Genomic DNA, 14,707 nt, shown 5'->3' on the forward strand with positions numbered 1-14,707 from the left:
AATCCCCGTAAAATAAATCGATTTGCGAGCGAGAGTGGTGACTTACGAAACATACGAACAGAAATGTTAGGTGAGTGTGAGGAAAAACAGAATAAAGTGAAAGCTGATGTGCCTTGCTTCACAGCCGGAAACAGTGCTCTTGAGTATCTTTCCGGAAATGCATTTGTTTCGAAGCTTCACATGGCATTGGCGATACAACCATTATTTTTTCAATGCAAATACAGAGATTGACAATTGGGAAAAATATATGTTCTTATTATGTCAGACGGAGAAAGCAGAAATTTATTTTCATTAGATGAGCCTGCTTTGACAAGCTCGCAACTTATTTTTTTTTTCTATCGTTGAGAAAAATCTCCGAGGAGAAGATAGACATTAGAAGCAGCTGAGTACTTTGCACTTTTCATTTCCTCGACCGTGAAGGAACATCGTGTGCTCGTGCAGCAGAATACGGTTTAACGCAAGCAATGCATAGAAACCACAGAAATGCTTTTTTTAGTATGAGCATACAGTGGATAATCTTAAGTAATTTTCTCATCTTATACTTAATAAAACGCAACCTTTTCAGGCACTCATCTTCATTTCAAATTCTCTTAATTTCTCTACATTCATCCTTGATCTCTCATATAATGAGATAGTTAAGGAAATGCAATGCCTAAGAAGTTAATCAGAATGCAGACTTTCATATTTCTTTGGTTTGAAAGATTAAGATCAAAAACAAGGCTCAATAGAAGACAAAGTGGACTCATGTTGAGTTGTAGAGTTTTACAAAGTGCAAGCAGATACAGTGTAAGTTACAATACCAATAAGAAGTGAACAAAATAAAAAAATTTCTCTATTGCAGTCAACAATACTTTCATTGAAGTCTCTTTCACAGTGTTCTTTCTGATTCTGATAAGACTCCTAATACTTTCTGTTACGCTGAGAATAATATGAAAAGTCACATAGAAGTTTGGCTATAGTGAGTAAAAAAATAGAAATATTATGGCATCGCTTGAAGAGTAAGTATTTATATATATATATATATATATATATATATAATAATTGAATAGAAAATAATCCACATGGGAGAAAGATTTTCATAGAAAAATGCACATGGACCAGCATCGGTTGCTTTTAAGAATCAGTATTTACTTTTATTCACCAAGTCATTGTGCAGATTTGTTTTTTCCATTTATAAGGACGCGAATCGAGAAACGGACTTCTATGACGCGCGCTCTTATTTTCTCCGTTCAGTAGAGGGATTAATGAACTATAAAATCGAATAATTAATCCTCTGCAATAGTTCAGTTAAATTAATTTCACAATATTTACAATTACGCTAACTATTTGAACTTGTTATTTTCTTAATAATAACTATTATTTCATTATATTTTACTTAATAGTCTATCATTGTCATAATCCTTACTTTTTCTTTTTTGAATTTCTCTTGGAACGAAACTCCCAAGTATCACTCATATACAAGAACTTAAAGAAATCTTACAGCTTCATTTGTCTCCCCACTTATTTTCTATATTGAATACTGGATCACAAAGAAAATTCTCTTCAAGGTAAGAAATAATTTAAAGAGAACTTATATAACACTGAGTATTTACGCGCTATCAAATAGAATGAAACTTTATGACGCAGTATATATGTACATGTACTCCAACATCGTTTATATCATATTTAATCAGATATAGAACAAATTTGTCGCATTAAAAATACTCACACATTTTGTATAAAGAATGTGACTGCAGAGGTTTAATATCACAGTGAAAACGACCGTAATACAAATAATTTTTTGCGACATGAAAGAAAGAAGAGAAAATCCAATATACTAAAGATATACCTAAGAATGTTCATGCACCCTCTGCTGACCGGTTTCAATCAAATATAACATTCAGATAACGTGTCTTAAACTTTATTTTATATAATAACAATAATAATAATAATAGTCGCTAATAATAATTAATTAAAAATTAATATATATATATTATATTCTCTACGTGTATCGTTATAATTGGTAGTCAATCATTTTCATCATTCCCGTATAATAAACTAATTTTAATGCGTCAATATGTAAAACTGAACGTCTTCTCCCCATTGCAACATATTTTCTCTCATCGTTATTTGCATAAAAACATTTGTAGTCTGCATTATCTAATGCAGATAATCCCTTGACAATGATGATTTGCAAATACACCAAAGTTCGTCTGTTCCTTTCTTTTTTCACAACGATGTGTCGCAAATTTTCTTTAATCTGTGTATGTATTTAATGTGCAGTGATTTCTAGCCCGAATCAAACAGGTGAATCACGACAGAGAACCCTAACATAGAAATGGATAAGAGATAAGAACGAGACAACTTGAACTCCACAATTGGAACACTTGGAAGTTGAACCTTTTTTTTCTAGAAGAACTCGAATATGCCCCATGAACAAAGTAGATCTTTCTGTTCTATGTATCAATGAGACAGATGATCACGTGAAAATAAAACCAGCATAAAAGAGGCAGATTTATGTACAGCGGTTAGAATAAAACGTTCGATATAACCGTACAATATATATATGTATATTTCTTATAAAAGAGATTTTATTTAACATTTTAATGTATCGCAATTCGTGTGAATTTTTGTATAGTCATCAATGAATTGATGGCACACTGCGATGCATTAAAATTCAAGCTTTCAGATTCGAGTTTTTCAAGTCTTTAACTTCTTCCAACGTCCCACTCTATGCATGGGTAGTTAAAATAGTACCAGAAACACGTTTTATAGAACCAGTAGTCCAGCAGAGCTTAGTTGCAACAGAATACTATGTACAGAATAATCTGGTATTTCACCAACGCAACTGGAATTTAAACTGGGTAGTTTCACGAGAAGGATTTTTCTAAACTATCCACCAGTAACGTGGTTACTTTTGATCGGTGATGTTATGACTCATCATCGCAACCAGGAGAGAAGACCTAACGTTGAGTAGCTGTTTTCTCCTTTCTCGCCTTTACAGCTCTTTCACGAAATATTAATATCATAGTCTTTCTTTTTTCCCTTGGTTTTTCTGCTTCATTTTTCGTTTCTCTCGCAATCCTGGCAGTGGATATCGGCTTTTAAGTCGATGTGTTTCACATTGACACACACCTGGTGCGCGAAACGTTTTAAGAGATTACAAAATGGAATAGATAAACTGACTATATGACTCTATCCGTCGATCTGAATCGGATTAAAAAGTAAGTTTGCCTCGTTTCTCGTTCGCTATCCGAGCGCAAAAGGAATTCTGATCCCTGTCGATCATGTTACTAATAGCTTATGACACAATTCCTGAATGAAACCTTGATCCCTCCTTTCAGAACTTCCTCATAACTTTTGACTTTCTTCCGTCTTATAGCATAATAATCTTCCAATGTTTTATAACATACAAGTAAAAATAAATTAGAATTTATAAATACGCAATACGAAATATATATTTAAATACTTCCTTGTCATGAATTAAAAACTTACAACTTTGAATCTTTTCGATTGTCCAGCTATCCATGTTCCAAAATAGACGAATCAAGATTTTATCGTGCTTCTGAATAAGAGAAGAAGCTAGGAGGGAGAAGAGGACAGCGACGAGATCCGATCTCACGATTAAGTACTTCCTTTCGCCATCGTCGTTCCATTGATTGCTCCTCGGTAGGTCCTTTGTGCTTTTGAGTTGAGAAAAGAAATGAATCGTGCTCTTCGTGATTCTATTGGCGAACTATGGCGGCCTATAAATCGATTGTCTCATGACTGCTAGCTCTGTTTTCTTGATTTACCGCGCTCTGACATTGTCCCATGTATTTGAAAACTTGTTTGGGTGACTCACGGAGACCCAGGTTCTAGAGAAACCGAGCTACAGAAAGATTCCCCTCAGATGCGAAAGTGAAATATTGCAGTTTGTACAGAGTGTTTATGGAGTCTTGATCTACTGCTGAAATCCTTGAAACTTTTGAATATTTATCATTTTGGTGGATTATTAATTAGAATATCATATAAATTGCTTAATAATAGAATTATGAGTATATTTGTCAATTAAAAACTCAATTTAATGTCTTTAAAGTTCTTGAATTATCCTTGCAAATACAGCTTTTTCCATCTATATAATTTGTCTTTATTTAATTTTATATTATACTCCACTCAAAATCTCATCGGAGACTTTATTTCATTAAATAATTTTAAGAATTTCACGTTGCTTTAATCCCCAATTTATTTTGAGCACAGTAGGATATCAATATCATCATGCACCATCAAGCTTGACAGATGACACTGATTTAATAATTCTGGACGCAGCTTTCTTTACTACATTTCACAGTGGAATCAAACAGACAAAGACAAGACAATAGGATTCCTGATAATTGTACAAAAGATTAATATATGGTATGAAAGAACACAGACTTTATAAACACCCTGTACGATATTCCTAAATGAACACTAGATAGTGACGATGAACAAGTCAAATGTGTTAGGTCTTGATGATATGTTATGCTCCCTAACTGATCCTTAAAACAGAATGAAATGAATAAAACAGCTATCAATTTTTCTCTGATTATAGAAGCTCATTTTTATGATAGATAATAATGGTCTCTATATATACAGGCTTCTGGAGAAAAGATAAGTACATTTTCTGTTAAAACAACAGACTTTGGGAAGATTCCAAAAGAGACCAATGCATCTTTCAACTCACCCTGACGGAGTATTTTATATATAAAGTAATATTCTTATGAAAATCAAATGAAATTGCTTCTACTAACAGAAATGGATGAAAACTGTTCTGATATGTTTGAATCAAGTTCCATGAATGTTAAGTAGACGAATAGGGTAATGTAAATGACGAATGAATGGTGTGTGAAGAGACATATTAGTCAAGCAAGCAAACATTTAAGCCGGACCGACGTGCACGCAGACAGTAGGCAGCCAGTCTAACATTTTAATGGATTATTATCAGGCATTGTCTGTTGCACATTGAACTTAAAATGCTTTAAATAAAACACACGAAGTTTGCACAAAAAAATGAGCGAAGGTGTACAAGAGAAGAGTGAAGACACTTGTTGACACAGGAAACATTAAATGCATGAATAGTAAGTTCCAGATTCCTCCATCTTACATTATTTCTTTTCTTTTATATATATATATATATATATATACATTCATTTATGCAATAAATATATCTTCCGAAAATTAATTAAAATATTTAATATAGTTTAATTTCTGAAGTAATCATAATTTCTATTAAATGGAGGAATCTCAAGCAATATTTAATTTCTAAAGTTTCATTTTGATTGATGTTAAAGTAGAATAATGACTCTGATTGAACGTAAATTGTTTGTCTCGTTTTCTGTGCTCGGTTTCCTAAGGAGGAACATGAAAGAGGCTGAACAAACATTTCTAGAGCCGATGAATTGGGCCGCCTCGTGAAGAAGCTAGGACGGACAGGCTGAACAGGCCTCTGTTTTCAAAACGAACCTTAAGTACTTGCAGCTCTCTCTTTCTCCCAGAATTCGAAAGAAGCGACGCCTGACTGTTTCGAACATCTTTAGTAAAAGGAGCATTTTGTTCTAACTAAGAAAAGAAAGAAGAAGAGGATGGATCATGTCTTGGAATAAAAACGCTCTTCCTTGGAGAGAAGACAGCAGGAATGAAGGTACTATGGAGAATCCAGTGGTCTCTCGGATAAAAAGCAATCACTTGTGAGAGCTAGAATAAAAATTATGATGAGATATGAAAAACCTAACTTAAAAAAAAAGTAAAATCTTGATAACAAGTTAAAGTACTTTCGATGCAAGAGAAGGGACAGTAAAATGCAGAGAATAAGAAAAATCCACTACGAGTCAGTCTACAACTGACAAGGAGTTAATACCTTATGGCTTCCAACGTAGACACAGAGAACAGATAGATAAAATATCTATAAAATAGACAACAAAACCCGCACGACGATTCTATGAATTGTACTTGTAAGAAGTAGAAAATGAAGAAGAAAAAAGACGACATATATAGAAAAGAAGTTTAACAATGATAGATGGAAGTTAATTTGCTAGTCCTTTGAAGCTACCAGCCATCGAAAAATCATGAATGAAAATCTACGACCCGGTTATTGATTATCATTTTAAATTACTACCATAAGTAAGTAGCTGAACAAGAGAAGAAAACTCACGAACGTGTCTTGCCACAAAACAGTGGCTCGGGCAAGAACCAAAATTGGCAGATGGTCTAGAACCGAGGACAATGTTCTAACTGCTAGTTAAAACATAGAGTAAGAGAAAGAGAGGGTTGAAATGGAAATAAAAAAAGAGTATAAATGAAAAAACGATTCATGACTATGTTATAGAGGAAAGAAACAAGAGGGTGAAGTGAGAGTAATAACAATGACGAGAGAAAAGGGTAGAATTTGTGAATGTACAGTGGTGACACGCAAAGCTGCCTTTTAAATGCTGGTTTCATGCACGAGCTTCGTCAATTCCGGGAGGGCCAGATTATTGGAGCTGAGAAGCAGGGAGTTTCCTGTGTTGCTGTCTCTGTTGCTGTTGTTGTTACTCTGCATCTGCGTATGGTTGGGTTGTTGGGCCTGGTTTAGGGCGCTATTGGACGAGGATCTATTGTCATTGGTGGTGTTTATGGTGGTATTATGATGGTGGTTGTATGCGTTCCCCGATCCCGTGACGCTGAGCAGCAACGGCGACGTAGAGCTGTTCATCCTGGCGGCTGTGTGATCCTGGTCGGCGGTTTTGTTCGGCAAATTGCCCTTGCTGGCGTTCAGCGCGGTGTTTGTCGGGTCTTCGTCAATGTATGTGAAGTCAGATAGTGGTCGCGGCCCGGTGTGGCTGCGTGAGCTGCGCATACTGTGTAAGCTGTGTAAACTATGGACAGAGCGACGCTCCTCCAAATCTTCCAGAGTCGACTTGAACGCTCTTATTACTCGTAGCTGTAAAAATAGGGAAGAGGATGTTCTATCAGGAAGCGAGGAGGCAAGCTAGCGACACACAAGCACGTCATACTTGTATTTATCTCAATTTGTGTGTGTCAAACATCATATGTTTTTCATGTAGATTGTCCTTTCTCTCTCTCTCTATATATATATACATATATACACAGATAATATACGCGTATATATATATATATATATATAAATATACTTTTCTCATTTTTGGTGGAGCTTTATGATCACTCAGTTGTTGGTCTATAGATGTGTGTATTTGTGCTTTCCCTCTCTCCCTTTAATCACAGGGAGAGACACCCGGTTCTCTTGCGGGGATAATTTGGGTGTACAGCTCTATAGGATTTTCTCTAATCGTGTGATGTTCGTGTCGTTGTATATATGTATATGTCTCGTGTACATACACTGATGGGTTGTTCTCTTCGTCGTGGACCTGGTTGCATTTCACCCGAATTCAGACTTAAATGATTGCGTTCTGGGGCATGGCTCTACCGCCAAGCGTACATGCGCGCATCTATATTTACTGTGCGTACCTATTTATTTTGGCTAAAAGCCGTGGGAGTATTCAGAGGGACCAAAATAAAAATAATCAGGAATTCTTTGCTTCACTACGTATCATCGTAACAACTCAATTCTTTCTCAATAAGAACGAATCTGACTGGACGAGTCTATTTCTCATCTCACAGACTCAGAGAGTGCTACTAGATTACACCTGCACTTAGGTAAGCTGATTCTAAACACCAAACAACAGATTTCTAAAAGCAGAATCATCTTCGCATCTTACTTCTGATCAGTTGTGGCCTTTTCTAAAGGTAAACACGATGGATATCCAATGGATCATTCCATTGGATTTTATTTCCACCGCCAAAGTCCAGTTACAATGGTATAAAAAAATTAGGATGATACTCACAGAAAGATCTTTGGTTTAAATGTGTCCTGAACCAAAGTAATAGGATCAAAATTCTCAAGGATGAAAATAAAGATGTTAGGTTGCTGAAACAATTTGGGACAGCATGAAATTCCTTATTCGAATAAGGAATTTGGTGTCTTGGAAATATTAAAAACGTCTTCCTAGTGGTTAAGTAGAAATGATAAATCTTGAACCAAGAGCTGGACAATGGAGGCTAGTTTTGATGAAGCACACGCTTGAACCGCGACCGTGAGGAGAGAGTCAAGCGTAGGGAATTGAAAGTTAAGATAAAAATAGCGACAAAGAGACACAGTGTACAACAGTGTAGCAAAGAGTGTGTATACATTCTGAAGAGAAAGAGGAAGAGAAAGAGAAGAAGATAGAATTGAAAGGAAAGTTCTATAAATTAGAGAGCATTCTGGTGAACTGTTGTGACTTTATACTAATTTCTTGTGATCATGCTACTCAAATAACTTTGCATTCCACATTTATGACGATTAACTGATCCCTTTAAGGAATCTTTTTGTGCAGATTCAAGTTTCTCTCTCTTCTGGATACCAAATACAAATTGTTTACTTTATGAATTAATATATAAAGTTGTTTGCTTGTTTTAAATAACAAGCAATAATCCATAAGCTTATTCTACGTTCTTACATCCCTTTGAGTCTAATGACTCTATCAGTATGATCTTTATAATCAGCAGAGTAATTAGAAACCTGGACTGTTCGAGACTTATGATTCTTTAGTCTCAACATGTACCCAAAATAGCACTGAAAATGGATCTATTTATGTTCAGTATTTGAACTCTGATAATAGTTGCATATTTCCTGACTTTGGAATACTATAAACGGGATAATGCCTTAGTGCACCATCCTTTTGCTTAAATAGACAAATTCTGCTGGCAATTGAATCCTAAAATAGATTGCCTTGGTGAATTCCAAGTCCACTATAGGGCGCACCGTGCGGTATTGAGATTTAGTTATTAGAAAATTAGGGTCAAAGATGTACAATCCAGTTTGATGAATTTGAGATACGTTCGTTTGAGAACGTGGAGATATCAGGACGATTTACATGCCGGCAATTATAATAGCAGTTACAATACATCATAATTATAGTAATTGTAGCCACTAGAAGCTTCTGTTTCGATGAAACCCTTTTTTTTTTGTCTGGTTTAGAACGCACAAACCATTGCCAAACAAACTCAACCTTTCTATGCCACTTGCGCGCAACACCGTGTTAGAGATTGGGCAAACACAAAATCGATGCAAACGTGAGCAATCGTGCACACGCACACTCGCATACCGCGTCAAAGAAACAAATTAAACGGATTTATACAGAGGAATGCCATATGCCACATCTGTGTAGGGTTATCATTGCTTTCAGATAAATTATTTCCTTTTGCAGCTTAGAAACTGATGATTCAAGTACACAGTGTCTCCTTGAAGCTGCAGAGAAGTGAACATGCCATGAACTTTCTTTTAGGTTTCAAGTGTACTTGATTCCAAAGCCATAAATCAAGTAATCCATAAATCAAATGATAATATTTCTTTCAGTTTACTTTTACTTCATTGCTTTTACTTGCTTTGAATCTTCGTACCTACTAACTAAGTAGGATCTAAATCTTACTGCTGATTTATGTTTCAACATAATATCCACCAATCTCCAAGTTCAAGAAGTGTTCACTTTCACCAGCAACTGTAGGCTAACACATACAGTACAGATCCTCAGTAAAGAGTGAAGCAACAAAGGGAAGTAAGTCCACCTGCAATTAGACACAATAACCCAGCCACGAGCAGCAGGTGGCACAGGAAAAGGCAAGGAATCATATGAGATTGAGAAAAGCTGAGAAACACATTCGTTCACGAGAGAGGTTGGAGAAACCATATTTTGATAGGAGATTGAAGAGACTGTAGGAGGTTTTCAGACAATAACACGCCGTGAAATTTCTTCCTATGGTTAATCTGTAAAAACAGAAAGGCAAAAGTTGGTTATCACGGTATTACACGCTTGTAAACGCGTTCTAATAGAAGACTTTTCACGGGGTGCTGGATCTGAGATCCTTCGCCAGAGACACAATGCGGGGGAGAGAGACAAACACAAACAGAAAACGCAAGCAGCAAGGAGGAAGAATCTCCGCTCGACCAGGCAGAGCTTTTTAAAAAAGCTGGACAAGATTGCCTCTCTCGTCGAGGCAGTTCTATAGTCCTCGTGCGAGTGTACGTACGATACCAAAAGAGGGATGGTCGTGTTTAGTTAAAAACAAGTTCCACACGGCCGCCATGAAAAAAGAATGCTTTTTTGTTTTCTTCTATCTTTTTTCTTTGGTGCTAACAGTCGCGCTATTATATCATATGAATAAGTATGAAAATGATACAGTATGGGGGAAAAACACGCAGCACACAATCATGTCAGACAGCTATACACTACTGAAAAAAGAGGGGAGGGCGGACGGTGGTCTACCAACACAAGAGGCTCTTCCATCGATTCCACCGACCAACTCACACCCACTACACAAAAACACAGTGCAACGAAACATCGTTCACTGCATCCGCGCTGAGGAATCGTCGCCTTCGTCCCTGGATAATTTCTCAAACTTTATCTAGTTTCGTATTTTCTAGATTTTCCAGCCTTTCGCTATGAATAAACTTTGCTCATATACATATATATATATAAATGCTCATATATATGCTCATATATATATAAATGCAAAATATCAGTCAATAGCTACCTATATAAAAATAGAAATAGAATTACCTTTTCGTTTTCTTTGTGTTCTTCTTAAATTAAACATCTTAAATATCTGCTGTTCTTTGTTATTCTGTTTTAGCTATTCTGAAATCAGCTACGACACTAAATACAAAAATAAACGGTACAATGTTTTATATTCTCTGAATAATTTACAATTACTTTTCTCTTTTATGAAATTGGTTTCTCAATGGCAAGTAATAATAAGTAGCGAAAAGGTGAATGTGACCCTTTATTATTGAGAACAGGTCCGATAGCGACGTTTCACTCAGCATACCGTACGTACGTCGACGATCCGTCCTGTGTATGCGTACGTATGACAGAATTGACGATACAACGTATTATAAACGGCAGGCGATCTACGTGAGCTACGTACTTGTTTGTACTCCGACAGGATAAGTGTGGCGGCGGGCAAGACTGCCGCCCCGTTATACCTCAGTCTCCCGAATGGGTTCCGCTGGCTAACAAACCACAAATCATACCATCAGTCTTAATTTCTATTCTCTCCGTAGTATCGTTACTTGTTTTAGGCGTGTCTTTTTTTTTTTATTTGGCGTTTGCGTCAGTATTTTAATCCCTGCTTACACTGGCATATGTGTCTCGTTATCTTATATTTTAGTTCTGTTTCTTTGTATCTGTTGTTGCTGGACTCTTCATTCTCGTTAGTCAAAAGTTTCCCAGTTATCTTCTTAATGAGTCTTTTTTCAGGTGTGTGCGTGAAAGTGTACGTGTGTAGAGTTCTGAAGGGCTCGAGACTTCGTGCAAGTTGTCAAGAGGCTCGAAAATCACTTGGGATATATTCTTGAAGAATTGAGTATTAAATATCAACTTAATGTTTCGAAAATTAATTAAATTTGCAAGTTTACTCTTGGCTTCTTAAAACCTTCCTCAATAACCTCAAGATTCATCAATATACAAAGCAACTCGAACCTTTTGTGTAAGAGAATCAACAAAGCTTGAAAGCTTGCGTAGAACAGAGTCGGACGGTCAATTGCTACATGCAAGCGTTTTTCTTATGTGAAATAAAAAATAAAGTATGTCCAGCAGGTTCTGTAAGTCCAGAATAATGTGATCGGTGGTCTGGTAGTGATGTTCTTAGAATTATGAATAAAACATTCTTCAAGTTTTCAACGAAGCAGGTCATCCAAAACAATGTATATTCAATATATCAACATTGTTCTTCCATTATTCACAGTTCTAAGGATTTCCTGAAATCCAAGACCATTAAGTATTAAAACATTCTTAGCTTCCTTTGGCTTAAAGACTATTCTCTGATAGGCTTCCTCCCTTTCTAACCAAAGAAAGTACAAGTAAGTGTATAATAAATGCACAACCGCCTCAAGCTTGCAAAAACCGATAAAAATCCCTATGTGTTTGTGACATTGTTTATGTGTGTATGTACAGGTATGAGTTGACTGCCAGTTTTCTTGAAGGTTTCTTTATCAATAAGAGCTTCGACTGTCGTGTACACAGCAGACACAGACAAACAGACAGATAAACAGACAAACTGTGCACGTACATCTCATTATATACGCAACAGCACACGCACATCGAGAGACACACGATGCATTATGGCCATGTATCATCCACCATATAAATGTTAAGTGGTATGGTATAATATATCACAGCAAGACTGGCACACACTGCAACGATTAAAGAACAAAAATAAGAAATAAAAAGGAGCAGATATCAGCCAATAGAATCTCAGGTGTCCACAGAGCAGTAGACACACATGTATGAGTATAATTATTATACTGTTTGTTTCCCTGATGCAACAGCGTGTCGATGTTGGTTTGTAGTTGTTAATCAATGTTGACACTTTGTTTGTCCATATTACACGTATCATCTTTAAGGTTCCTGCCATAAGTTCTTGGTCATGCAGTTCACACGCATAGCACACGTACAAGGTACTCTGGGGCTGCTTATATTCAGTAAGTGCATCTCTTGTGAATTAACAATTGTTTGAGTTTTAGGAAAGCTTCCATAAAGAGAAAGATTGCTTGTGCTTTGTGAGAGTTTCAGAATCATCATAGCTGCTTTTTTCTTTGCTTTGTTCTGTATCGGGCATGATAGTTACTCATATGTTAACATATGTATACAGAATGATAATGGTGACAGTGACAACAATAGAGCTTGAGGCAAGCTGTTGAAAAACAAGTAGCTTTTTCTTTATAAGATATATAATAGTAATAATGGAAGTGATACAGCTTGTGTGGGTGGTGCTAAATTGAAGTATAAATAGGAAAATTTTTCCTTGTGCCCCTTCGTCTCAGTTACTGAGACTACCTTTTTTGGACAAAATAAAGAACGTTCTAGAAATGAGCAAAGTAAAGTAAGATATGAGGCACTGAAGAATGTTCTTGATACATTAACCATAGACTGATTGGAAATATATAGTTGAAGCGTGACAAAATATATATACATATATATACATATACATATATGTAGATATATGCATAATACCCAATGTATCTTTCATGGCAGAAGATTGTTAAACAAAAGAAGAAAAAAAAAGGAAAGAAAAGAAAAAAGGCGAATACGTTTATCCTCATGATATAGAATTCTCATATTGAGAGATACAATTGTGTCATGTAAATATTTTTCTATTGATAAATTTCTGTCTGATAAAACAGTAGTGAAAAAGAAAGGTACTTCAGAAGCAGACAGCGAAAACACGTAAAAATTCATTCTCAATGCTCAACGGAAAAAGACTGCTTTATCATAAGGAATCACTGAATCATTTGGTAACACATTTTATAAACAGAGCAATTCCTGAAATTAAATCTTGTGTCATAAAAGAAGTAGAAATAGAGAAATAATGGGTGAAAACAAAAGAAAGACATGTTTCTAACAGAACTTAATAAAAGTGAATGCGTTATAAAACTCAACATCGCTTAAAAATAAAGATCACTTCGATGATTCTGCCAATGAATACATATACATATATACATATATATATGTATATATAATTAAGGAGATTGACCGACAGTGTTTTTAGAAATGAAATGAAATAAAGAAAAGAAAAAAAAGAATTGCAAAAGCGTACCTTGCCGCGCGTGTATGTGTGTCCTGCACACATATATACGCATATACATACATATACGCGTACACATACGCGCATGCATTTTACATACACGTGTGTATATATACATATATCTACGTATGACACGTATATACGGGCAACTTATATACGTACATACATACGCACAGATGTGCATGCAACACCTTAGAATCAGTGGAAAAGGAAATAAAGTTAAAACAACAAAAAAAACAAAAGGATGCATAAAGTTTGGAAGTTGGGAAGATAAGGAAATCCAGTTTAACTTTAAGATCAGGTTGGTTTTTACTTTTTGGAAACAGGAAATCAGAAACTAAGAAATGAATATATCCAATGTAAATAAAAATAAGCATGTAAGGTATTTTTTTACTTGAAGAGAAGAGATTAGGCTTGAGTGCAAAAATAATACATACATATGTACTGTACTTTTAGGATGCACAATTATTCATAAAAGAGAAATAAGTGCATCAGTAAAGTACATGATAAATAATAATTAAATTGATAAGTATTAAGTGACTATATTAAAAAAGAACCATAGTGATTAGTAATATATCTTTACATTACTATGTATATATTATCTTTACAATATTTAAAAATTGTAATAAAGGATAATGATAGGAATATCTTTTATCTAATAAACAATCTTCGACTCCTGTTATATTTCACAGTAACAAAGCTCTAAGATTTGTATTTTTCAAAGCTTTGTATCTACAAAATGGAACAAGATGAAGCACATGATTATTAGATAGAAAATATTCTTCTCTAGAGATATTAAATATTAATATTTTTCAAACAGTTGGAAGATATCAAGGAAATCTGGATTGGGTAATCCTTTGAATATTATGTCTGATATTATGAAGATACTTGTGAGGAAAATTGAATACTGAAGTTAGAAGTTGAAAAAGAGAGGCTGGATTGGACGTGTTTGAGGAACTCTCTTCCCTTCAAGCAGAGGATGATGTGGATCCCGATTGGAACAAAATGTCTGATTTTAATCCGGATAATATGAAGAAAGAAAGGGGACAGAGAGTAGGAAATAGAAATATACAGTTGGGAAAAAACAATA

At 35.3% G+C, this 14,707-nt stretch overlaps 1 protein-coding gene across 19 annotated transcripts in view; it reads right to left on the minus strand.

Annotated features, from left to right (window-relative positions):
* LOC122576658 (plasma membrane calcium-transporting ATPase 3) overlaps nucleotides 1-14,707 on the minus strand; it is an 80,050-nt gene that overhangs the window by 8,001 nt on the left and 57,342 nt on the right. For 12 of the 19 annotated variants that reach the window (XM_043747269.1, XM_043747270.1, XM_043747273.1 and 9 more), the window contains one exon: nucleotides 260-6,916. The exons of 4 other annotated variants lie outside the window; for them this stretch is intronic. In XM_043747269.1, coding sequence (XP_043603204.1) covers nucleotides 6,419-6,916 — 498 coding nt within the window. In that variant the 3' untranslated portion in view covers nucleotides 260-6,418. Of the gene's footprint in view, nucleotides 1-259; nucleotides 6,917-10,959; nucleotides 11,045-14,707 lie in introns of those variants that run through there. 3 more of the 19 variants (XM_043747266.1, XM_043747280.1, XM_043747279.1) reach the window with 3 other exon arrangements.

Source organism: Bombus pyrosoma, linkage group LG16 (genome assembly GCF_014825855.1).
Source record: "Bombus pyrosoma isolate SC7728 linkage group LG16, ASM1482585v1, whole genome shotgun sequence".
NCBI classification, from domain to species: domain Eukaryota; kingdom Metazoa; phylum Arthropoda; class Insecta; order Hymenoptera; family Apidae; genus Bombus; species Bombus pyrosoma.